Source organism: Engraulis encrasicolus, chromosome 10, assembly GCF_034702125.1.
Source record: "Engraulis encrasicolus isolate BLACKSEA-1 chromosome 10, IST_EnEncr_1.0, whole genome shotgun sequence".
NCBI classification, from domain to species: domain Eukaryota; kingdom Metazoa; phylum Chordata; class Actinopteri; order Clupeiformes; family Engraulidae; genus Engraulis; species Engraulis encrasicolus.
In genome coordinates this window covers 6,311,586-6,339,178 of record NC_085866.1, presented here as the reverse complement: position 1 = coordinate 6,339,178, position 27,593 = coordinate 6,311,586, and the positions used below count along the sequence as shown (strand labels likewise).

At 42.4% G+C, this 27,593-nt stretch overlaps 1 protein-coding gene and 1 long non-coding RNA gene across 3 annotated transcripts in view; both read right to left on the bottom strand.

The window, feature by feature from the left end:
• The window catches only part of klhdc8b (kelch domain containing 8B), a 42,052-nt gene extending 38,074 nt beyond the window's left edge, over nucleotides 1-3,978 (bottom strand). Inside the window, exons 1-2 of the mRNA XM_063207790.1 lie at nucleotides 3,881-3,978; nucleotides 2,367-2,400 (exon numbers count right to left, since the gene is read on the bottom strand). Coding sequence (XP_063063860.1) covers nucleotides 2,367-2,400; nucleotides 3,881-3,978 — 132 coding nt within the window. The remainder of the gene's footprint in view (nucleotides 1-2,366; nucleotides 2,401-3,880) is intronic.
• Nucleotides 3,979-19,620: 15,642 nt separating this feature from the next.
• On the bottom strand, nucleotides 19,621-22,898 carry LOC134456552 (uncharacterized). 2 transcript variants are annotated; one of them, XR_010036333.1, is made up of 5 exons: nucleotides 22,802-22,898; nucleotides 21,870-21,975; nucleotides 21,414-21,515; nucleotides 20,489-20,561; nucleotides 19,621-20,098 (listed from the first exon to the last, which is right to left on the bottom strand). It is a non-coding gene; the product is annotated as an uncharacterized LOC134456552 (long non-coding RNA). The 2 variants fall into 2 exon arrangements; XR_010036332.1 differs by lacking the exon at nucleotides 22,802-22,898 and having other exon boundaries at nucleotides 21,870-22,306.
• Nucleotides 22,899-27,593: the final 4,695 nt, after the last annotated feature.

The window sequence follows — 27,593 nt, the reverse complement described above, 5'->3', positions numbered from 1 at the left end:
GCGTTTGAAGTTACACCATCTGTACAGTCCCTCAAACTACGCCTATGCCTGTTTACAGTCGGCGAATACAATGGTTCTCTTCTCCCCTTTCCCCTGTCTCACAGTCATTCGGGACTTTCTCTGGAGAAATTATACCAATTTTAAAACGTAATGAATTATCCAAAATCATTTTCATTCTAAATTAGATTCTTAATTCTGAATCATTTCCTTCTTTCTAATTTTATCCTTGCACCCTCTCACTCCCTGTCACTTTCTCAGCTGTTCCTTCACAAAAGGCTCTCTGTTCTCTTCTCTTCTCTTCTCTTCTCTGCTCCCTACTGTTGTGTGGCAGGCTGGCAGGTGGCTTCTGGTCTTAGGAGCTCTCTGGGTCAGCTCTCATCCTTTCAAACATATGCACGCACACACACACACACACACACACACACACAGCCGTCAGCCTCTCTCACTTTTCACCCTTCCAAGTCCCCGTTCCTTTCCCTCGCACACCTCCCTCCTTTGAAGTTCACCTGCTGCGAGAGCTGAGCCCTTCCTTCCAAACACAATCTCCTCTCCATGGAAACAAATGCAGCAGCATCACCACAAACAAGAGAGGTGACAGTAATGGCTCAATCAACCAAACAAAACTACTAGCTAGTAACTGGCTAGCTAATATTTACTATTACTAGCTAGTTATTACGTATATAGAGCTTTAAAGTCCCGCCCCTTAGTTCCGCACTTCACGGGACCTAAGCTGACCATCTAACAACATGGCAGCGAGTAAATATCTTCCAATCTCAGTGATTATATATGCTGGGCTACAAATATGCTGTTTAAGAGGCTAAATAAAGATTACTCATGCAGAAGTATCAATGTTTTGTTCCGAGGCCGTCGGCATGAAAAATATGAAGATACACACCTTTCTAAAAATTTTGGGGGTTCGTACGAAAAATTAAACAAAAATATCAGAAACAACATATGTGGAGCTCGTGGCACCAAATAGGGGATCCAAATATCATTTTAATACCGCCATTGGATTACATGCTACGATTTTCGGCTAAAAACGCTGTTGAGGTCCCATGAAGACGGGGGAAGTGACGTCACTTTCAAGCTCTATAGTGCAGCCCACCCCAAGCTAGCTAGTAAATCCTATAGTGCAGCCCACCCCAAGCTAGCTAGTAAATCCTATAGTGCAGCCCACCCCAAACCAGCTAGTGAATCCTATAGTGCAGCCCACCCCAAGCTAGCTAGTAAATCCTATAGTGCAGCCCACCCCAAGCTAGCTAGTAAATCCTATAGTGCAGCCCACCCCAAGCTAGCTAGTAAATCCTATAGTGCAGCCCACCCCAAGCTAGCTAGTGAATCCTATAGTACAGAGCACCCCAAGCTAGCTAGTAAATACTAGTGTATATAGTGCAGCCCACCCCAAACCAGCTAGTGAATCCTATAGTGCAGCCCACCCCAAGCTAGCTAGTAAATCCTAATGTAGGCTATATAGTGCAGCTATATAGTAAATCCTACACGCAGTGCATTTTGCAGTGTTAGTGCAACATCCAGACAGAATCAACACTATTAAGCCAGGCTCAAACTACACGACTAGCGATTGTGTGTCCGATTTTGGCGTCGGGGCGCACCGCACACAGTAGAAGAGAATCGCAACTGTCAATCTTGTCGCTGCTCGCAGCCACCGAGACAATGCCCGACGTTCTATTTCCAGTCGCAAATATCAAACACTGTTTGATTTCTACGAGTTGCGATCGGCGACTCTTTGAGCTGCCAAAGTTCTATCTTAGAACATCGCTCACGACGAGGAAATCTTTCACGACAATCGCTTGCAATGGTCCTGGGGGGTAACGTTCCAGCAATTGTCGTAAGGGGGGTTTTCAGGCGCGAATCGGGGCGATAGTCGTGTAGTTTGAGCCAGGCTTAAGTGTTAAATTCAACTCTCTTGGTGTTGCATTTACACTGCACATGGATGGCATAGACTGACTGAGGCCAACTCTTTCTTTGTCAGTGCGCACCTCTCTACAGCTACAGATAGCTAGAGTGTAGATGTGATCTAATGTGTTTGTACAGACAGCTAGAGTGTACATGTGATTTAATGTGTTTGTTTTCACCAGTGTGGAGCTGAGCGAGTCTAAGGGGCACCGGATTAACAAGCAGAACTGAGAGCAGAGCAGAGATCTTAGTCGAGGTGACTGCTGTGTGCGTGCGCGCGTGCGTGCGTGCGTGCAACATACACACAAACATACACAGAAATCTGGTCCCTGGAGTGCACTGTCTTCCCTTTCCGATGTTGTAAAGGTCTGTGCTGTTTTTAATGGCCGACTTGCTGTCAGAGTTTCCTCTGCTTTGCGGTTAAACATGGATGTCTGTCGTGCTGTACATGCCTGGCTGGAGTTCGGAGCTTGTTGCCACTTGCAGCTGGGAAATCACACCCACACACACACATACGGACACATATGGAGTGGAGTCTAGACCCACACCATTTCTCAGTTGTACACGCACACACACACACACACACACACACACACACACACACACACACACAAACACAAACTTTCTGCCTCTCTTACATAAGAGATGGGCAACACACCTCAAATAAACAGCAAGACATGCACACACACCACACGCACACACACCTAAAGATGCACCCATCCACACACAGTCTTGTCTGTGAGTACATTGTCAATGTGTCAACCAGCTCAGTGCAGGGACCAGAGGCAGCCAACCAGCTGAACTCCTCAGAGGCAGCCAACCAGCTGAGCTCCTCAAGAGGCAGCCAACCAGCTGAGCTCCTCTGTGCTGCTGTAGGGCTGAGCAGGAGCAGTGTGATTGGCACAGCAGCAGGTGGAGGACAATGACCCAGCTGGGGAGGGAGCGCTTATTTAAAGACTAGGAACCATCCCTCCTTTTTTACACCCGGTGACATGGCGACACGAATGCACACCCACATACACACAAACATGCATGATGTGCACAAGCAGCACTGCACTGCACGCACGCACGCACGCACGCACGCAGGCAGGCAGGCAGGCAGGCAGGCAGGCAGGCAGGCACGCACGCAGGCAGGCAGGCAGGCAGGCAGGCGCGCGCACGCACGCACGCAGGCAGGCAGGCAGGCAGGCACGCACGCACGCACGCACGCACGCAGGCAGGCAGGCAGGCAGGCAGGCAGGCAGGCAGGCACGCACGCACGCACACACACACACACACTCCCCCTTCTAGCCTCACATCAGCATGCAATTCCTTCAACATACAGTACATCCTTCAGTAACCTGCAGCGCTATCTTCCCAAATAACTAAGGAGAACAAATTGAAGCCATAATAAAGTGCAATCTTTCTTTTCAATACTTATGCAAATGACTAAGGGAGAAAACATGAACATGAGTAAAACTTGAAGCCAAAGTAGGACCCCTTGAAAGCATCGACCTCCAAAAGTTAATCAGTTCATGTGAACCTTTGAATCAAAATCCATCCGAGCAATCAAACATCTGTGACAGATGGGCAGATAGACACACACACTCGCGCGCACAAACACACAGACAAACACACACACATGCATACACACACGCCTGCCTGCACCCATGCACACACGCACACGTATGGCCATACCACAGATCATAAAGTAACCATTCCTGACTGGATGACAGGAGAACCCAACACTTTAGGGTGGATGGAGGCATAATAAAGTAGAATCTTGCCCTTGCAGCAGGTCTACATACTGTGAGATGACACTGGTGGTGACAGTAGCATTGGAGCGGAGAGGGATCTGCCTCCCTGCCCAGGCCATGACATTATTTCCTCTCCCTTCTTCAGCAGCATTGGAGCGGAGAGGGATCTGCCTCCCTGCCCAGGCCTGTCACAACAAGGCAAACAAACTAGGCCCCAAGCTCCTCTTTGCCTTCCTGTGTCCACATACTGGTCCACATACTGTGTGATGACGCTGGAGGTGACAGCAGCATTGGAGCGGAGAGGGATATGTCTTCCTGCCTTGGCCATGACATCATTTCCTGTCCCTTCATCCTCTCTAATGACACATTGCTGCCGTTGCAACACATATGCACACAGATGGACACGGACCAACAGGCAGCCAGATGAATTATCTCCAAGCCATCTGATATTTATTCCCTGGATTGCTCTCAAGATGTGTGTGTATGTGTGTGTGTGTGTGTGTGTGTGTGTATGTGTGTGTGTGTGTGTGTGTGTGTGTGTGTGTGTGTGTGTGTGTGTGTGTGTGTGTGTGTGTGTGTGTGTGTGTGTGTGTGTGTGTGTGTGTGTGTGTGTGTGTGTTTGTGGTGTGTTTTTGTGTGTGTGTGTGTCTTTGTTAGTTTCATAGCTATTAGTTATCTCCAAGCCATCTGATATTTATTCCCTGGATTGCTCTCAAGATGAGAGTGAGTGTGTTTCATGGTTATGCCCGTGATAATAGTAGTAATGGCATGATAATATTCTCAGTGACATGATGAGAGAGGACACCACTTCCTCCCACAACAGAGGAATAAAAAAATAATAATAAATATTTTATTGTGAGCAGAAGCTGTGAATTCTTCCAGCCTGTGAAAAGCATCCTTTCAGTGAGACACAACCTCGCTATCTATGGTTTGGTTATCGTCTCCATCTCTACATGTGTTGCTAATCCCAGTTCTGGTGTTGACATGTGCTCTCATCAAAGCCTCCCCATGTCATCCCTGCTCTTATGTCACTTCCTGGTGATTAGAGGCCGAACTGGATGTCACCTCCCCTCCGCCCCACAACGCACCCGAAGGTTCAGCCAGGCATCTCTCTTGCTCTCTGAAAAAAATGCTCAGTTTTACCCCAGTAAGTGACGTGAATTGTGGAATACTTCAAGAATGACGGGACTAATCCTTGCCTTTTTTAAAACTCTATGTCTGTGAACAGTCACATTTGTGAGGCGTTTCTTCAGAAACACCCTTGAAGTGACACTTTAACATTCTTCTCACAGTGCACTCAATGTCAACAAAACTCTTCTGTGACACGTCAGGGCAAAAAAATAAACTTTACAGAAGCCTTGTTTGCATACTGAGCCAATGAATGCATGGTAAATCCAAGTGGAACAAACACGCAGGCACGCAGGCACGCAAGCACGCACACACTTTAACTTCTGTAGAACACTAACCTTTCAATATATACAACTGGCAATGTGCACAAACAGCCACAATTCACTGATTGAACACGTGGCAACCAAATCCCTATTCACNGTGGCAGTAGCTGCAACACTCCCTCCGCTTTCAATGTTTTGTTTGCAGGCAATGGGCCCAGGAGCTAAAACTGAGAGGTGGGGTGGTGGAGAAGAGTAAGGAAGCAGGAAGAGAGTGGGGAGAAATAAAAAGAAGGGGAGCAAAAGAGAGAAAAACATGATAGAGTGAAAAGGAAAAGAAACCAAATTAAAGGGGAAAAGAGGGAGAAAGAGAGAGAGAGAGAGAAGGGAGAAGGGAAAGATGGAGAGAGAGAGAAAGTGTGACTAAGAAACAAAAGAGAAGTGAAAGTGAGAAAGAGAGAGTGAGGAGGATCACAACAGTCCTGCTTCAGGAGAGCCTGGCAGCACATTTCAATGAAATGGATAGAAGGACCCACAAGGGACCCGCAATGGCTCCAGACTGGCGGGGAGAGAGAGAGAGAGAGAGAGAGAGAGAGAGAGAGAGAGAGAGAGAGAGAGAGAGAGAAAGCAGTCCTGAAATGAAGATGAACTGTCTTGGTTGCCATGCAGAGCCATGAGAGGAGGAGGACTTGTTATTTCTCACTTGACGAGCCTAATGATCTTCACACACCAGAAAGAAACGTTCATTTTGTCCTCAGACTGCACTTTGGTGTTCACGCTTTCTCACACCTTTCAGCTCCTGGATTTCTGAATATTTATCTCCATGGTGAGATAATGGAGATTAAGAAACAGTGTTTTTTAATCTGATAGTTACTTTAAAAGGTACAGAACCTCATCACCCTGGATGCTTTCTTTCTGATATCCTCTGTCTTGATTTACCTGTTACCATGACAAACTATAAAGCACAATACATGAATGCTAATATGATGCTGTGTTGTGTGTTTATCAGTTATAGCACATGTGAAAATCATGAATGCTAATATGATGCTGTGTTGTGTGTTTAACAGTTATAGCACATGTGAAAATCATGAATGCTAATATGATGCTGTGTTGTGTGTTTATCAGTTATAGCACATGTGAAAATCATGAATGCTAATATGATGCTGTGTTGTATGTTTATCAGTTATAGCACATGTAGAAATCATGAATGCTAATATGATGCTGTTGTGTGTTTATCAGTTGTAGCACATGTGGAAATCATGTGGAGACCAGCAGGAAGTGTTACCATAGTGATTATGTGGGCACTCAACACAAAGACAAAACAACACACAACACACGCACATCACAAACACACAGTCACCATCAAACACACACACACACACACACACACACAAAGACTCAAGCAAGCGACAGCCACTTTCTTCACCTCCTCAGCTTCAATACCATATGGTTGTGTTTCCTCTGTAACTCCTCTCCAAGTTGCAATTTAATAAGTCTGGTGTCAGTCAGCCCACAGTGGTGGCATCAGCTCTGGCTTCACGGCTCACCGCTCCATCATGTCAAATTTCCGAGTGCGGCACGCGGAGGACAAATATGGCTCCCTAATGTGGTTTACTTGACTCATGTCCTCCGTCTGGTTCTAAAGGGGAAATCATTTCTTGGGATTTGCAGGCTTCAATTTATGCTAATGGGACTTTTTTTTAACAACACAACCCCTCTCCCTCTCATAGCACACAGACCAAGCTGTCTTCCTGCATGCATCTCTGGTTGTCTGTCTGCAAGCATCTCTGTCTGTCTGTCTGTCTGCATCTCTGACTGTCTGTCTGTCTGCATGCATCTCTGGCTGTCTGTCTGTCTGTCTGTCTGTCTGTCTGTCTGTCTGTCTGTCTGTCTGCAAGCATCTCTGTCTGTCTGTCTGTCTGCATCTCTGACTGTCTGTCTGTCTGCATGCATCTCTGGCTGTCTTTCTCAGCTTGCTGTCCTGCCTCCCTGTCTCTTCCACTGTATCTGTCTGCTTTCCTTCCCCTTTTCTGTCTCCCTCTCAGTCTTTCTGCCTGCAGATCTCCTCATGACCTTGTCCTCCTTGTCTCTATTTGTCTATTTGCTTCCCTGTCTTGTGTATTTATCCCTCTGTCTGTTTGTATGACTGCCTACCTCTCTCACTCACTCTCTGTCTATCTGCATGTGTGTCTATTTACATCTAATCCAGCCCTGTCCTGTCCTGTCTGTCTGTAGATCTGCCTCCTGCCCCTTGCCTTTGTATTTGCTTACCTATCTGTGTAATAACCTCTCTGTCTATCTGCATGTGTGTCTATTTACATCTAATCCAGTCTACTGCTCTGCTGGTCTGTCTGTCTGCAATCAGCTCCTGCGCTGCGTGCTCTGGTGCTCCAGGGACAATTATGCTGGTAGTGCCTGAACCAGTGACACAGCAGTGATACACCAAAGCTCCAGAGAGAGAATGCAAATAAGTCCATGGAGACTTACAGCAGGCTGATCATCACCGCCCCAGAACATTTAGATATTTACAGCACAACCATTTTTCAAGACATTTCCTAACAACCATGTTGGTAGTGCCTGAACCAGTGACACAGCAAAGCTCAAGGGACATAAATATGCCAATGGAGACTGAGGCTGCTCATCCCAGAACATGTCCTCTCTGCTCCAACACACTCCTCTTTGCTACCCTCTCCCTCTCCACTCGGTGGTAATTTACAGCACAACTATATTTCAAGATATTTGCTAACAACCATAAAACAGCTGTCTACTGCTCAGACACCAAACGCGACTGGCACAGGAACATATTACACAAGGCTGTGGAGTAAGCATATTTCCACGCTTTAGTATCTATTTCTGGGGACTCAGTGAAGCTCACACAGTTTGAGGACAAATAGTGCCCTGTCATCTTTTTGGCGTTATAAAAGTGTATGAGTTGCTCTGCGTGTGTTACAAATTCAGCTTTACACTCCTTCGTTCTCTTTTACTCCTCTTGCCCTTGCATCCACCTCTCTCTCTTCTCTGCTCTCCGGTTTCCATCTCTCCCTCTCATTTCATTTCACTTCCACTCTCTTCTCCTCTTCACCATCTTCATGATCTTCACCTGTCCTCAGTCTTCTTCCTCTGATCTCTTTCCTCTTTTCTCACCACATCTCTTTGATCCTCCTCTTCACACCTGTTTTACAGCCCTCAGGCACTTTTGCGGCTCGCCTTTTGCTGTGGCACTTGATCACACCTACGAGTGTGCGAGGAAACTAGCCTAGCAATCTGCCTGGCATTGGCAAATGCAGCTTCTACACTATAACATACACTAATACTATAAAAAACTCACTCACTCTGCCTCTCTTCTTTACTCTCTCTCTGCTTCACTATCTTCTTCATAGAGTACAGATCAGTAGGTGAATGCCATGCCAGCTGAAGAGTGGGAGAGCGAGGGCTGTGTGATGGTGGTGAGAGAAGAGTAGAGAGCTGCTGGTTGTAATGATGAAACTGCAGCCTGTTCAGCCTATTGTCCACCATCACAGTGTTCAGCCTCTATTGGTCACCATCACAGTCCTCAGTCTCTATTGGTCAGCCTAAGAGGCTAATGCAGTCAGCCTATGGGGATGACGCATATGTGTATGTTGGCTTGTATTTGACAACAAAGCTCTCCAGTGCTATTTGTTTCTATAGTGTGTGCCAACGGAGCGTGTCATGAATATGCTATCAGCCTAAGCAGACAGGAGAGGCCAGTGAGCTATTGCTCACACACTAATTCACCTCACCTACACACGCACACTCAGGTAAAGATGCGCACACACAAATATAGGACCGTACAACTGAGTACAAGGTAATCAACAAGCTTGAGTACACACATGCATTATCACTCATGCACAAATACTACATAAAATTGGTCACACACACACACACACACACACACACACACACACACACACACACACACACACACACACACACACACACACACACGCTGATCTAACATGGCAGTGTGTGTATACTTTATAAAGTATATAGATGCAGATAAAACAACACAGAAAACAAACTGTCAGGCGGAGATGTAACTAGGATGGAGAAGAGACCGCAAAAAAACAGAGAGAGAGACAGAGAAAGAGAGAGAGAGAAGAGAGAGACAGAGAAAGAGAGAGAGAGATATAACAAAAGGTGAGGGGAAGTGAGGGCAAAGAGATAAAATCTTGAGGGAGGAGGAGAGAGATTGCGGGAAAAAGATGGTGATTAAGACCAAGAAATATAGACAGGGCAGAGCGATCCTTATTGCTGCAGGTTGATGTAAAAGATCAAAGTCCTCCACTATAATCCTGTCTGAGCTGAGGCTGGTGGAGAGGCCTTTCACGCTCGCCGTGCTTATAAATGATCACCGTGTAGATGATGATACTACTGCTGGATGCAATAGGAGGACTATACTAGACTATATACTAGTCCTGCACTCATCATCAGATGCAGGTGTAACTGAGGTCATCCTGTGCTAGTACGCCACTCTGGGATCAAACCCGCAACCTACCAGCTCCCACTCCAGCTCGGCACGGGAGGCACAATACGATGCCAGTAAGATCAGAAGCTCAGTGCTACTGATACTGTATGAAGCTTCGGGAGGGGGGTTTGCTATCATTCTACTGCCAAACTTTACTAGTTACTGTGAAGAAGGTTCTGGACATGTAGAGAGATTCCGGAGGCTGATTGTGTAAAAGAGTTCCAAAATGTTTATTAACCAGTTATCAGGACACGATATTAAAGGCTCCTAACTTTCTAATTCACTCACTCTGGTCACTGTCCCTCCTAAGAGACTCTTTCCTCTTTCCTTACATTGTTCTAAACTCACGGCTCCTCACGGTTGCTCTGTGAGGCCTATTCCCTCAACTCACCTGAATGCTACACTTCCTCCCTCCCTTCCTCCTTCCAAACTCCCTACATCCTCTTCTTTTTCTCCCCTCCATCTCTGCTGTGCCTCTTTATTTGACTCAGACTGTGAGTATCTGTAAGTTTCCTTCTTCAGTAGCTGCCTGTTAGTTTTCCCAACTGTCCATCTCTCTGTCTGTCTACCAGCCTACTGATGTCAGTTCACCTGAATGCTCTGGACATGTATGTCAATTTGTCAAAATCCAACATTCACTTCAGTTGACTTGAAGTAAAATGTGGCTTTCTGAAACTTTAGGAAGAGAAAGTATATCAGATAAGGACGCCAATAAACCCAAGTATTATAACCCCATCTGTTTTTACTGGCTTGTAAATTGCAACTGAGAAACACATTTTATTCCCACAGAATTGGGCATTGTATTGGCAAAGAAGGTTCCCTTATGATGGTGCATCATCGCAAGGGTTCGGTCGATACACCTTGCACAATATTAAATTGCTGCCGGATCAATGAGCTGCAATACATTTCATTGATATTACAAAAACTGCAATTTTGGAAGAGCTTTCACCGGAATTAACTGTGAGATGATTTCCCCCCTTGCAGTACCAGAGGCTGTGAAAATCCAATATAATGAAGGGGGATCCAATTTAGTTTGGCAGAGGGCATTTCACAACTCCGAAATTAAAATAGTGCAAAAATTGTTTCTTTTTTTTCTCCATACTTTCCATACGTTTTTTCTGGAATTGCATATGTTGAGAACATCTGGTGATCTAAGGAGCTGGCATGGCCTTTTTTTCTTTAGATCCATAGAAAATTAGTAACTAAATCTTCACATAATTAAACAAGTGAACGCAGAGCAGAAACATGCCTCCCTCTCCCTCTCCCTCTCCCTCTCTCATGCTGCACAGTTGGGTCTCCCTCTCTGATTTCTCCTGCCGAGGCTTTTTCTCTCAAACTCCATATCTGTCTTCGTGCTTTAAAAAAGTGTCAGCGTTAGAGAGACAAATTCTCTCTGACTTTCTCTCTCATTCTGTATCTCCCTCTGATTATTGACTTGACGTGAAACTCAAAAGATTATTGAATGAAGAGAGAGCAGCCTGCTGCAGACGGGAGTCTCTCCTCAGCTGGACTCTTCTCAAAAAACGGGGTGCAGGTTTGAAAACGGGGTGCAGGTTTGAAAACGGGTGCAGTTTTGAAATCAGTGTGCGGGTTTAGTGAGGGATTTTTGTTTGTCAAAGTCTCATTGTTGCAAGACTGAGAAATCGGGAACATGTGTACATACAAATTCCTAGCCTGTCAGAAAACAAATGTTTTTACACTTTTAGTTCAGTCATTAACAACAAAATAACCAAGCAGTGAAACTTTGTCCAGACCAATCCTGCCCCTAACTTGTCAGCCAAACGGTGTGAAATGACACGTAAAAAAAAATGACAAAATATGTGCACAGTATATTGACATTAAAATGGTTCAAAATGGCGCACCATGATGCCAAGTTGCCTCAGTTAACTATGAGGGAAGTGAGCTGCAGGCAAAACAGCTGAGGAGAGAGAGGATGTGAAAACAAAGCAAGGCCTGTCGGTTGATTGACAGCTCTGTCGTCCAGTTCGCCGATGATCAAGTGGGATTTGGTGGCGTTCTGGTGGAGTAAATATAGGATCAATGCAGGCATCAAGAGAGCAGCAGGTATAACAGCTGAGTAAAGTAAGGAAGGGAAAACACAGCAAGATCTGCCGATGATCAAGTGGGATTTGGTGGCGTTCTGGTGGAGTAAATATAGGATCAATGCCACTGGTGATCAAGTGGTATTTGGTGGCGTTCTGGTAGAGTAAATATAGGATCAATGCCACTGGTGATCAAGTGGTATTTGGTGGGGTTCTGGTAGAGTAAATATAGGATCAATGCAGGCATCACCGGTGGAGGTGGAGCACCATACGTGGTAGTTGAGGCATCACCGGTGGAGGTGGAGCACCATACGTGGTAGTTGAGGCATCAACAGTGGAGGTGGAGGTGGAGTACCATACGTGGTAGTTGAGGCTACTGAAGGAAGTGCGTCTGTCTGGGCTGCTAAATCCTCCGCTATCCCACAAATCCCCTCTCCAGTCTCCACAGACAAACAAGCTGAGCCATTAGAGCTGTAGTGATGATGCAGCAAATGACGTAAACTTGGTCTTTAGTTTACACCAGTCAGAGAGAATACAAGAAGAATCTTGCCATCTCTGATGCCAGTGCATTTACAAGAAGAATCTTGCCATCTCTGATACCAGTGCATTTATTAGTATGCCGATTTACAAGCGTCTCTCTCTCTCTCATTCTCTCATTCTCTCTCTCTATCTCTCTCTCTCAGCTGTGGAGTGATAATTCCCTCTGCATAAATAAAAGAGTGAGCCATACTCACAGGGCTTATTCCTTGCCCAGAGTGAGGAGGAGAGAAAAATAGACTAAGAGCCTTAGAGATATTCAGCACTGGTAAACCCCTCCAGTGTAAAACAGTGTTTTTACATTAAGAAGAGTGAGGGGAGAGAAGAGAGAAAGAAGGTGAGAGAAAGAGAGGAGAGTGATAGGGACAAGGAATGACACGCACAGAGAGAGAGAGAGAGAGAGAGAGAGAGAGAGAGAGAGAGAGAGAGAGAGAGATCAGCTTCAGAGAGCGTTAGAGACTGATATATATTCTCGACTGGCAAATGCCTTCCAGTGAAAATCTCCATGTGTTTTTACATTCAGTTTAAGAAGCTCAGAGGGTGCTCCTGGGCACAACTTTTTTCTTACCGGTAGATACAGGACTGAATTTTAATGCAGGCACTCTCAAGCTCTCTCCATCCCTCTCTCTCTGCTCATTGGTGATCAGGAAGGAGAAATCGCCAAAAGGAGCAACAGAGGGCTCTTCAGAGGAGATAAGATGGTAGATGGGTAATCATTTGATGCAGCATAGGGGCTCCAATGGCTGGAGTCGTGGGTAGAGCTCAATGCAGCCTTGCACACATATACAACACACAGCAACACATTCCTGAAGCATCTGCTGGGCTAGATCAAGAGGGCAGTGGACAGAGGAGGGGGAGTGAACCAGTAGGTCAGTGAGAAAGTGGATGAATGAGTGAATCAGAATCCCATCATAATGCCACTCATGTTGCCACGTAGACCTTCACATATATCTTTAAGCATACACACTGTCCTTGTTTACTGTTGTGCACACACAACTTGTACTTTAAGCAACTACTACATCTTTTTTTTTGCTACATCACTAAACTAAACACTAAACACTAAACTACTGAACTAAGTTGACATGGTGAGTCGGTGAGTGAGCGAGTGAGCGAGTGTGTGAGCGAGTGAGCAAATGAATACTGTAAGACCATTGACCACACACACAGACACAGACACACACACACACACAGACACACACACACACACACACACACACACACACACACACACACACACACACACACACAAGCACACACACGCACATAGGCACACACAACATTCACACAGGTGTTGAGTTGGAGCTTCCATTAACTTTCAGAATGATTGTATTGAATTTTTATAACGATATTAAAATGCTAATGCCTCTGATTAAAAACATGACACTTCAATAAAGAAACAGGTTGACATTTCCTCTCGTGTGATTGGTGCGCAACCAGCCGTTAAATACTGATGTCATTCCAACACGTGACTTACTGGCTGCCACACTGGGATGACAACAGTCATTATACACAGGTGACAATAGTAGTGGTATTACACACAAGTGTTACTGACTTCCAGGGCTATAAATTATCTTCTTTCATTAGTAGCCAACATGGCTATTAGATGTTAACCTAACTAGCCAAACACACGCTCACTAATGGGTCAAGGTGGCTAGTAAGTTGCCATTTTCTACCAGCCAAACAGAAATCTCTCCAGCATTTGACTGGTTGGCTGGTGCTGACTCCACATGTCTTAAGCCCACACACAGGTGTCTGAAGTGCTGGTATAATAATACATGACTCAACATGCCCCTGATTGCCTTTTGTGATGATGATGATGATGATGACGATGATGATGATGATGATGATGATGATGATGGCAAATGTATTGTTATTGCTGTTATAATAATTCCACACACACACATAGCTAGGGAGATAGGTGACCCGATACTTCAGTTTGTGATACAAGCGCCAGAATCGGTACAGATACTCCTTAGACATTACTATTTTCAAAAAGTATGCGGGCCACTTCAAATTCAAGATGGTTGCCCATTTTCCAATATGGCCGCCATACAGATATAAATTGGCAACGGAAACAATTTGTGATACAAACACCAAACTTGGCACAGATACTCCTTAGATGTACCTCTTTTGATAAAGCATGCAGGTGACTTTTCCAAGATGATTCATTTTCCAAGATGGCCACCGTTCAGATGTGTCATAGGAAAATAAAACAATTGTTCAAATAATGATACAAGCACCAAAATTGGTACAAATACTCCTTAGACTTAACTAATTTGAAAGAGCATGCCTGTCACTTGAAATTTAAGATGGCCGCCCATTTTCCAAGATGGCTGCCAGAAAGTCCTGTGGGAATACTGCAGGAGATACTAGAGCAATTGTTCAAATAGTGATGTGAGCACCAAACTTGTTACAAATACTCTTCAGACACAACTCTGTTGTTAAGGTGTATGGACCATTTGAAATTCAAGATGGCCACCCATTCACCTACTGCAGAAGTTCCATAACTGAAAAATATTTAAATTGTGATAGAAGCACCAATCTCGGCACAAATATTCCTTAGACATTATCCTTTTGGAAAAAAATAGCCTACTTTAAACATGACAAGGCCATGTATAATTCAAGATGGCTACCATTGCTTCTTATTAATGGAGACATTTTCATAATCTCTGATTTGAGGACATTTGAGAGATTACCATAATCCCTTTGATTCATTTAGATTATCTTGTCTTAAAGTATAGGAATTTTAAAATGTCCCAATACTCACACTGGCAGCGATAGCCATATTAGACAGGTCATCAGCTGGGAAAATTAGGCCTTTCGTCCTACCGCACTTTTCTCTGTGGATTACTGACCAGAAGCCCTATTGGAAGAAATTAAAACTTGGGGCCACGTCAATTTTTGCTCAGAATTCAATATGGCCGCCATTTTCCAAAATGACATATAGTACAATGTAATAATGCATGAATACAAGGTGATATTCATGAACGATGAACTACTTTCAGCACTATTCTGTCCTATTTCCTTACATACATGTTTACAAAGGTTGACTAAACTATAAGAAATGAAAATAAAGTTGGCCACCTTGCAATATCCAAAGGAAAGTGCTGAAAATAATGATTGAAATGCACATACAGAGTCTATGGCTGCAAAAATTAGGCCTATTGTCCTGTCAGGGTTTTCACAGTGGATTACAGACCAGAAGGCCTATTGAAAAAGATTCACCAGCTGGTTGCCATCTCAAATGTGCTCCAAAATTCAAAATGTTCTCTGTTTTTCAGAATGGCAGACTTTCATTTTCTCAATACTGTAGAACCACAATTATCAATAAAGATAACCTATTTTCAGTGAAATTCTGTCCTTTCTCCTATCTACAGACGTGAGTACAAAGGTTGGCAACAGAAAGATGTAAATTTCCTATAGACAATATCCTAAGGATTGTTGTCAGAAAATGATTGAATTACACATACACAATTGACTGCTGAAAAAAGGCTATTGATATGCCAAACTTTTCACATTAGATTTCTGACCAAAAGTTTTTCAGGCCTACATTTTTTTGCATAAAGCAAGGGTGAGTGTGCGTGCGTGTGTGCGCACGCATATCACCCGCTCATCTTTCCCCTGCACTGCAGTGTCTTTCCCCCACACACTATTCTGCCTCCTCCACCCCCTCACTCATCCCCCCCACACACACTATTCTGCCCCCCAACCCCCTCACTCATCCTTCCCATGCTACTCTGCCCCTCCACCCCTCACTCACCCCCCACTATTCTGCCCCCCACGCTCAACCCCCCTGACTCATTCTTCCCCCACCCCCCCACAAAATACTCGCCCACCCCCCCACCCCCCATCCAATGTGAAACATTTGGCAGGTCAAACCCCCCCCCCCCCACACACACACATTATTCTACCCCCCGAACCGCCCACACACTATTCTGCCCCCCCCACCTCCTAATTCAACCCCGACTCATTCCCACCCAACCCCACTCTGCCCCTCTACCCCCGTTCACCCCCTCATTCATCCCCCCGCTCCTCCACATCGTTCGGTCCCCCCTAACCCACACTCTTCCCCCCCCCAACACACACACACACACCCGGTCTACTGTGTCTATGTCAGAGTATGTAAAGAAGCACACTGGCCACACACACTTGAGAAAAGCGCACTCAGGCATTCTTGCAAACATACATACAAACGCACACACACACTCACACACAGTTTGGCAGGACGATATGCCTTTTTTCAGCAGTCCACTGTGTTTGTGAAATTCAATAATTTGACAACATTCCTTTGGATATTTCAAAGTGGCAAGATACAGGGGGTGGACAAAATAACTGACACCTATCATTTTAGTGTTGGAAGTTTAATGGCTCAAGTGGACCAGCCTGTTGGCCAATCTTCATTAATGGCACATTGCACCAGTAAAGTGAAGTGTGAAGGTTCAATTAGCAGGGTAAGAGCACAGTTTTGCTCAAAATGTTGCAATGCACACAACATTATGGGTGACATGTCAGAGTTCAAAAAGGAGAAATTCTGTGTAACTGTTGCATCTTTGACCGAGACAGCAAGTCTTAGTGATGTATCAAGAGCCACAGTATCCAAGGTAATGTCTGCATACCACCAAGAAGGATGAACCACATCCAACAGGATTAACTGTGGATGCAAGAGGAACTAAATGACACTAAAATGACAGGTGTCTCAGTTATTTTGTCCACCCCTGTATATATATTCATGCCTTTTTCTAGACAACCTTTATACTCACGTCTGTAAGGAGATAGGACAATTTAACTGAAAAATAGGTAATCTTTATTGGTAATTATGGCCTTACAGTATTGAGAAAAATGTGTGAAAGTCTGCCATTCTGAAAAACCGAGAACATTTTGAATTTTGGAGCACATAGATGGCCCCAAGTTTTCATCTTTTTCAATAGGCCTTCTGATCTGTAATCCACTGTGAAAACCCTGACAGGACAATAGGCCTAATTTCGCAGCCATAGACTCTGTATGTGCATTTCAATCATTATTTTCAGCACTTTCCTTTGGATATTGCTAGGTGGCCAACTTTATTTTCATTTCTTTTAGTTTAGTCAACCTTTGTAAACATGTATGTAAGGAAATAGGACAGAATAGTGCTGAAAGTAGTTCATCGTTCATGAATATCACCTTATAGTACAATGTAATAATGCATGAAAACAAGTCATTTTGGAAAATGGCGGCCATATTGAATTCTGAGCAAAAATTGACGTGGCCCCATGTTTTAATTTCTTCCAATAGGGTTTCTGGTCATTAATCCACAGAGAAAAGTGCGGTAGGACAAAAGGCCTAATTTTCCCAGCTGATGACCTGTCTATATGCAGGTCAGAAGATCAGATCATACCTTTCATGGTATTATGAATGCCATCCATATTGTGTTAGCTGTTGGGAAATGTGCAATGGGTAGAAGGGCTGTCCAGAAAATTGCAGCGGCCATGTTGGAAAATGAGCAGCCATCTTGTATTTCAATTGACCGACATATTTTTGTCATGTCATGGAGTATTTGTACCAAGTTTGATGCTTGTATCACTATTTTATCAAATGTTTCAGTCACCTTACACATATGTATGGTGGCCACCTAGGAAAATGGGCGGCCATCTTGGATTTCAAGTGGCCTGCATGCCTTTTCAACAGATGTGTGTCTAAGGAGTATCTATGACGATTCAGTTGTTTCAGTTGCTAATTCATATCTGTATGGCGGCCATCTTGGAAAATGGGCAGCCATCTTGAATTTGAAGTGGCCCGCATACTTTTTGAAAATAGTAATGTCTAAGGAGTACCTGTACCGATTTTGGCGCTTGTATCACAAACTGAAGTATCGGGTCTTAAAAAGGCTCTAAGCCTCCTAGCTAACACCAGTGCATTGTGTTTTAGGGTATTACTGGCTCAGAGTGTTTATTGTTTATGTGTGTTTGCATGCCTGTGTGTGTGTGTGACTGTGACTGTGTGTGTGTGTGTGTGTGTGTGTGTGTGTGTGAGTGAGAGAGTGAGTGAGTGAGAGAGAAAGTGCTTGGATGAGAGAGAGAGTGGGAGAGAGAGAGAGAGAGAGAGAGAGTGAGAGTGAGAGTGAGAGTGAGAGAGAGAGAGAGAGAGAGATATCTGTGGTGTGTGAGCTAGCAGTTTAGGTTCACTGTGTGTATCTTTATGCGTCCTCACTATCAGTATTGGCCATCGCCATGGCCATGTGTGGTTATAAAAGCCTCACTGTTTGATATTAAACCTGAGCCATCAAAGGAAAAAGGGATTTAAATGCGGGTCGTAAACGTTTAATCTGGGTCCAGACGAGAAAGTGTCAGTGAATGAAAAGGGCTGTTGGAATGAAAAGTCCAAAGACTGCTTCCTCTTACTCATCCTCTCCTCCACTGTTGGCTGATCTGACGCAGATAAACAGGAAAATTTGCACACGCATGCACGCACGCTTGCACCCACACACGCGCACACACACACACACACGCACGCACGCACACGCACGCACACACACACACTTATGTGAAAAGTATCAGCAGTAATTCCTCCTGATATGTGTTTGTGATGCACAATCTCGCCTCATCGCTTACAAAACAACATCCACTCCACTCTCACATACACGCTCGCCCGCTCACAAGCTCATTCGCTCACACACACACACACACAAACACACACACACACACACACACACACACACACACACACACACACACACACACACACACACACACACACACACACAGGTGAGAGAGGTGTGTACACTGTGTTCAAGTACACTCTTAAAAAAGATTGGTTAAAATAAACAAAAAATTAGTAGTTTTTAACCGATCTGTTCGATTAATATGTGTCCGAGAAAAATATTAGTCAAAATAACCGATTAGACTTCAGTTAAAATTTCAACCAATCTAGATCGGTTAAAAAACTAACCAATTCCAAATCGGTTGTTTTGACCAATAGATTGGTTATGTTTAACCAATCTTTATAAGTCAAAAATGTACCAATCCCCCAATGGTTGTTTTGACCAATTTGTTCGATTAATATGTGTCCGACACAGATATTGGTTAAAATTTTAACCGATTTGCTTGGTTAGATGGACACTGCAATTACTTCACTCCAAATTAACAGTTTCAAAGCTATATCAATCATAACCAATAACCAAGATTTGAGTTTGTTTTCACAAAGTTTATTAACAATTTAATTTCAAAAGGCTTTAAAGCACTGATCTGAAAGGATGGGGATACAGTAACTTACAGCAATCTGTTCCTTCCCAACACTGATGATGGTAAAGTTGTGTGGACACAACAAAAAGACAGGCTGGTATTAAGGGACATTTAAAAAAAAGAAAAATCAAAAACAGAGGTAACATTTTATGCTTGGTGAGCCGTTTTCGACAAAAATTCAAATTACAAATGCATGCATATCCTGTGACTATTACTTACTTACAAAACGTTAAGGTTGTGCTTGACAACCGGAGAAAACCTCAGAGTCAACATGATCTTACTTTAAGTTATATTCAAAACAAGGAGGCAAGTATCACTTAGAATGGCATACAATGCTGTTTCTCCAGTACCAGGTAAATTACCTGAATCTGCATAGGATGTAGTCTGCATGTCAGTGGAATCAGAAGTAATTAAAATACACATGGTGTGGAGTGGTGGTGTTTGCGTAGATGTTTTAAAAAATGTCCAGTGACTACAGAGCAACTTGAAGTGAGAAATGTTCCAGTACCTTGGCCCACTTTTTGGTTGAGATGGTTATATCGTACACATATTCAAAAGAGGCAAAAACAGAGTTAAACTGTGGTGGATATGCCAAGTTACACACCCAGTAGAGCATGAAAAGCTTGTCACTGCGCAAGTCAGGCAATCAGCAACAGGAATGGTTACATTGTCATCCATGGCAGTGATGACACTGCCGTGTCAAACTCTCGCCTCCTAGTAGTGGGGTCCTTGAAACCTTCTCAGTGTCAGTGCCGAGGGATGCAAAGTTGGTTCCAGTCTGAAAAAAATTTTAAGATTTGAGAGAGAGAGAGAGAAAGAGAGAGAGAGAGAGATACATCAATGGTGCTTAGCCCCATAATGCACGCCATACCATCTGAAACATGCTGTAATAGTCATTGAAAGGTTAATTGCCAGTACTACTCTACTATGACATAACATAGGGCCTTTAGTAATGCTCAGTAATTGCCATTCTGGTAACCACAAAATTTATAACGCCCTGTTTTAACAGGTTATATAGAAAGCTTTACTCTACTGAGTGAACGGTATAAATCATGCAGTATCAGGAAGCTTAATTAACACCAAGTATAGCCAAAATCAACAATGCACACAACTATATCGTGACTTGTTCTTTCTAAATAAAGGTTAAAAAAATGTCTGGCAGACGTACCAAACTTGGCATCTCCAGAAAGCGTGGAAATTTCTCAAAGATGTCACGCATGGAGGGGGAGTCCTCAGCGATCCTGAAAAATACAACAAATTGAGAAAACGTAACCCAAATACTCCACTCAATGAAACGGTGGGCTCAGTGTCATAGGCCTAACAGCAGAAGGCACCAAGGGTGCGTTTGTAAACTGCCGCTCTGAGCACACAACAATTGGTAATGTCATGTATGAGCAGTGGTGGACAAAGTAAAAGTAAAAGTTAAAAAAAAAACAAAAAAAAAAAACAGTTTCTTTCCAACACAGGTAACTTATCTGAGTAAAAAGTAGACCAATGTACTTGTCTTACGACGAGCTGATTCTGCACAGGTTGGATTGAGTTTGTGGTGGGTTCTTGTTAGGTTTTTATTGTTTTTCAGTAATAACACAGTCTATCTCAATAGGTAGGTATACTGGAGCAAACGGTTTAACAGCTATGTAATATCATGTGCTACTGTTGTAATTACACCACAAAAGTACTTTTACTTTGTCCACCACTGTGTACGAGTGTGTTATTCAGACTGTTAGATAGTAGACATTTGAAACACACATTTGGTGCAGATTTATTAAAATTTGCTTACCGGTATATTTAGAAACTGTTTTTTTTCAGTATTTTTAGACATGGTGCTACAAAGGGGATCAATGTACTGTAACCAGGCAGCTGCCATCCTTAACTCTGTAGTGCAGCGTTATGGCTCTATGTAATGTCATAGCAATGTTGTTATGATGTATTTAAGCATTTTCAGCAAGTGAATAGGGTCGCTGGCGACCTATCCTCTCACAATAACACACAAGATGAACAGGATGCATCTCTGATTAACAGTGTGTGGTTCAAACTGTTAAGACATTTGAAACACACATACATGTGGTGTACATTTGTGAATGGTTGCTAACCTTTAGAAATTCTGTCAATGTTCAGAAGCATTTGCAGACATGGTCCAGGGGGCTCAAGTACGACCAGAGAGCAACCATCCAGCAATAAGGATATCTTCTGAGCTGCACACAACATTAACACACAACACACAACATTAATTTGCATCTCATATTGACAGCATGAAATACATAGCATATTTAGCACTTTGACTTTTATAAAAATACATGCAGGGCTTTTTGTAGGATTTTTTGGCATGAGGGAGCATCATGGCAGGTTTCGGGGGTGAAGGGGGGTGTCCACCCCCCCCCGTCCCCCGTGAATGAGAAATTTACTTGGGGTGCTCAAATATGTATATATAAAAATAAAAGTATGAGGGTGCACCCACGGAGGTATGAGGGTGGAGCGCCCCTATTTCCCCGTTCAGAAAAAGCCCTGACATGGATTGGTTTTGTGTGAATTCATGAACTTAAACTCACCTCTTGCAACAGTGTTTATTTTCTCTGAGGTACACCACACCAGAGGAATCACTCAGTGTAATCAGACAGCTTCCATGTAGGATCCTTCAGTAATATTCTCAGTCATCTGCAAAGCATGACAGCACAAAACATGAACATGATTATGCATTTATAGGCCTAATTATTACAAGAAAATAATGAAAAATGATAACACCGTCACCACCACGACACAATATGATGATGAATAGGCCTAGAGTATGAAACATCTAAAAGATACATGTCTGTATACATGTAAAATGTTTTTTTTGTTTGTTTGTTTTATATCATTGATCATTTTCCCAGACGGATTGACAACAGATGGCTCAAAGAATTCAGTGTGCTAAACTGGAGGGCAAAAAGAGCAGATTATGTATCTTTCTGGATATTTTACTCATCACTTGAAATTAAATCTAAATCTAAATCTAAATCTAATCTAAGATGTCACGCATAGAGGAGGAGTCCTCAACGATCCTGGAAAATACAACAAATTGACAAAATGTAACCCAAATACTCCAATCAATGAAACGGTGGGCTCAGTGCCATTGGCCTAACAGCAGAAGGCACTAAGGGTGCGTTTGTAAACTGCCGCTCCGAGCACATAACATATTGGTCATGTCATGTATGAGTGTGTTATTCAGACTATTAGATAGTAGACATTTGAAACACACATTTGGTGCAGAGTTATAAAAAAAATGCTTACATTTACAAACTGATTTTTCTCAGCATTTTAGACATGGTGCTACAAAGGGGATCAATGTACTGTAACCAGGCAGCTGCCATTATTCCTTAACTATCCTCTCAAAATAACACACGGCATGATCAGGACGCATCTCTGATTAACAGTGTGTGCTTCAAACTGTTAAGACATTTGAAACACACATACATGTGGTGTAAATTTGTGAATGGTTGCTAACCTTTAGAAATTCTGTCGATGTTCAGAAGCATTTGCAGATATGGTCCACTACGACCAGAGCTACCATCCAGCAATAAGGATATCTTGGCCATCTTCTCACCTGCAATAATAACACACAACATTAGTATGCATCTCATATTGACAGCATGAAATACAGAGCAAGTTAGAACTTTGACTTTTAAAAAATACATGGATAGGTTTTGTGTGACTTTATAAACTCACCTCTTGCAACAGTGTTTATTTCTCTGAGGTACACCACACCAGAGGAATCACTCCGTGTAATCAGCCAGCTTCCATGTAGGATCCTTCAGCAATATTCTGTCATGTGCAAAGCAAGACAGCACAGAACATGAACATGATTATGTATCAATATGCCTAATTATTACACAAAAATAAAGTTTGAAAAATGATAACACCACCATGACACAATAGGCTGAATAGGCCTACAATATGAAACATCTATAAGATGCATTTCTTAAATTGTTTTCATTGATCATTTTCCCACACGGATTGACACCAGATGGCTCAAAGAATTCAGTGTGCTAAACTAGAGGGCAAAAAGAACAGATTATATATCTTTCTGGATATTTTACCCATCACTTGAAATGAAATCTGATGCATAGCCCACTTGTTAAGACCTCTAAAATCACTAGGCCTACTAGTAGATCCAAAAAGGATGGGCAAAGAAATCTAAATATTTATTGCAGTAACCATACAAATTAAGCATCTTTGATCAAGCCAAAAATTAAGCACTCTACACATCTGGGTGTTTCTGGGCTCATTATTTCAGGAGAAATCTGTCAAATAGGTAATGCCTATTTATAGAAAAGCACACGATCTGATGGCTGACAGTGGTTTCTCCCTGAACAGAGAGAACAGCCCACAGAGTTGGCAGTAACAGAATGGGACAAAACAGCACACTGTGTGCACAATAACAAGTTCAGAATCAGTTTACTTACTCACTTCCTTTACACAACGAACAGGGAAAGGCACATGTGTTAAAACATACTTCAGAGCATGTGTATAGTCAAAATGAGTTCGTTTCTAACAATAAAAATCAGGCATAAGTTGTGGCTACTTCAAGCTTCTGAGTCAGCTAAAAGATAAGCTGATGTTGCTAACGAACTTCTAGCTAGCTCTTCTCTCTGGTATTTGTGTTTTACTTTGGCTCAAGTACATTAACTGGATATCTTCAGAGCATAATTATACTCAAAGGGAGTTCGTTTCTAACAAAAAAAAGACTTTAGCTAGCTAATGTTGCTAGCGGACAAGAGATTCATTATTCAGTTTGGCTAGCTCTAATGTTGCTAGCGGACATTTAGCTAGCTCTTAACTTTGGCGCCAACAGTCTTACAACACTAACTTGGCATGTTGTAACTTCAGAACAAAATTATATCCAAAATGTGTTCGTTTCTAACAAGAAACCAATATTCAGTTATGAATACATCGGCCTATTTCAAACATCCCTCAACAAAGGCAACATGATTTAACCGTTAGACTATAGCTAATTGTTGCTAGCGAACCACCTCATCATGCAGCGCTAGCGTTATTGAAGAGGCCGGCGCAAACAATCTCTGGCCGGCGGGGAAGCACTCCCTTCGGCCCTCCTCCAGAAACCACTGATAGCTATGTTGCTAGCGGACATTTAGCTAGGTCTTGACTCTGACATGGGTGTTTTGGCACCACTGGACAAGTTTTATAGCTCTTTCGGAGCAAATCTATATTGTAAATTTCGTAGAGTTTGTTTCTAACAAAACACAAACTTTCCAACAAAGTTGTGAAAACAACCTAGGGCTAAGTTAGCATACCGGTAGTTATAATAGTGGCCTGTTAGCGGAGGTATGGTCTGAAGACAAATTCATTGCAAATTACCATCCTGAACAAGAAACTGTTTCGTTATTCACTGTATATTTGGCATTGTCTTGAAATTATTAACGAAACATTGAAAATAAACGAACTTACCTCACAAAGTGTTTGAATTCCACCAATATCTCAAACGGCTTTCCTGCAGCACCAAGATGGCGGCTTTGTCAGAAAATTGAGAAGCAGAGTTACGTACTTGACGTTGAGCGTCAGACCTGCGTCAGTTACCAATCTCTTAGTTAACATTTGCTTAACCAATGATATTAGTCATTTTTCAACCAATCTGTTATTAAAGTTAACCAATATCTTTGTTAAATCAACCAATTTGTTCTTAACCAATGATATTAGTTGTTAGATAACCAATTTGTTTGTTTAATAGTTACCAATGTCACAGTTAATTTGACCAATATTGCCTCAACCAACGAGATTAGTCACTTTTTTAACCAATCTCTTTTAAGGGTGTAGGTATCTCACACATCGACAGAGAGATAACATTTTTTGTAATTTTCAAAAAAACAAAAAATCTGGACGAATGTCCTTGGGGATTAATATTAATGACCTTATCCAGGAAATGAATAATCCTCATGATGTTTGCATAACGCTGCTAAATGGGAAAGGTATGCAGTATATTAATATAGATGATCCTAGCCTATAGCCTAGCACTGGTTCCCATGAGTAGCCTAATATTTCTATTTCAGAGAGGTTTATATTTCTCTGTCAATACTTATTATTTATGCTCCGCTGCGCCTACTTTTCCTGATCCCTCAAGGGATGGCGATGTTTATTGTTTTGAGCTGCACTGAATTGAGCTGAATTGTATTAACTTTGTTCAGGTGTTAGTCACTGCCCTGTGGCAACAGCACCAAACACACTGCAAAACCCATCAGAATAAAATGGGCAACAGCACCAAACACACTGCAAAACCCATCAGAATAAAATGGGCTCTCAAAGCTGCTCTGTGTGATAATACTGGTCCGTATCAGCTGCTGAGGAAGTGCTGCCATCAAGGCAGTGGGAGACTGCAAGAGGTATTCGAACTCTGGGTTCACTTACAGGTGGTCAGTGGGCTGAGGTATTATGTTATGTTATGTTATGTTATGTTATGTTATATTAACCCTGTGAAACCTGAACCATGAAAGCAATGAGAGAAAATTCTATTTTTTTGGAATTTGCTTCAATATTGGTCCCTTATAAGAAATGTAAAAAAAAAATAAATGTTGTTAAGGTCACTGAGATGTTTAATGTATATAATTCATATAATTCATATATGATGCATCAGGCTTTTAATGAATGAAAATTCCAATTTCATGACCACTGAAAAATGACTTGTAATGCATTTACAACTTTTTTTTTATTTAAAAAAGTTGTCAGACAATTTAATTTGAGGATTATCTTTAAATATTTAGTGAGATCCTGCCATTTTTTTTAAGCCTATCCTTGTTTTAGCAGGACCATATTTTACATTTCCCACAGCCTGGTTGGGTATTTTTTTAATCTATGTAAAAACATAGCTGATGCTTATGCTTAACAACCTATTTATGAGTGTAATATAGATCATTATTCATTTTTGATGTGTAATTTGAATATATGGGTCCATTACTACAATTGGACCATTTCTCCATTCACTTCAATGCATTTTTTACGAGATCATAATTTCATTTTCAAAATTGCAAGTAAAACCTGTTTCTTAAGGCAATATCTTTGTCTTGAAGTAAAACAACTTGTGTGTTTTGTTAAACGATCGTCGTGGTATGCTTTGTAAGTTTCCCTATGGAGCAAATGCATTGATGGCTGACTTCCTGCCACCGCCGGATGGTGCTTATTTGTTTCATCAGTTTGAGCACGCTGTCTCTGCAACACGGTGTAAAAATGTTAACTCTTCCTTGATTAATTGCACAAAGCAAGTGTTCAAATTAAAGGATGTAGAGTTATATTTCGGAAATTTGTACACAAACCTTTTGCAATTTGACGATATCTCAGCGTCGGTGAGGGAAACCGCTTCTACTCCATTTTTGCATTTTTCGCCGAGCTGTGATCAACTTGTTGTTGACCGCTGCTCTCTTGTGGCGGTTTCCGTGTACTGCAGGACGTTTGGAAATGACACGCAGGATGTTTTTGAGATGGATTTTGTTTTTTGTGTCAGCGTAGAGAGGGCTTTGAATTTGATGCATCAAATATGATGCGTCCGGCGTGATAGGGTTATATTATATTATATTATAAAGGTATTCTAGCTCTGGGTTCACTTACAGTATAAATAATTAAAATGAAGTACACAGATGGAGTGGAAAGGGGAAAAGACCGCTGTGCTAACACATACTCAAAGCTTTCTTAAGTTCAAGATTCTCGAGAGATTTTTTACTCTTGACTCGCTTTAACTCAAAAACTCTTTTCATTCCATCACCATGGCAACATTTACTTCATGACTTGATGTCAATATCAATCTCAATGGCAGAGCAATCTCACTCTCAATGCCATTACAGGAATAGTCAAGTTCTGTACATATTCACAGAGCAATTACTTGACAGAATACAGTGTGAACCTACAGTAAATAAAGACAAAACCAGGAACAATTCACTCAGGTAACACTACAGGTATATAAGCCCCAGCTTGATAACACGTTAGGCTGTTGATGAATACAGTCATTAAGTCAGTGGGTAGCTGTGGTACCATGATTATAAAAATTCTGTGTTCAACAAATCAAGTGAGAAGGAAAGAGACCATACACATGAAAGAGACCATACACATGAAAAAGACCACATGCAGTTTTCTGTAGTTTAAGAATCTCAAGAGATTTTGAACACAAACTCTTTTTAGTCCATCACCAAGGCAACGAGTAATACATCACTGAATGTCGATATCAATCTCTACACAACCCACTCACACAGTCAATAGCATTACAAACATGCTCACACAGTCAATAGCATTACCAA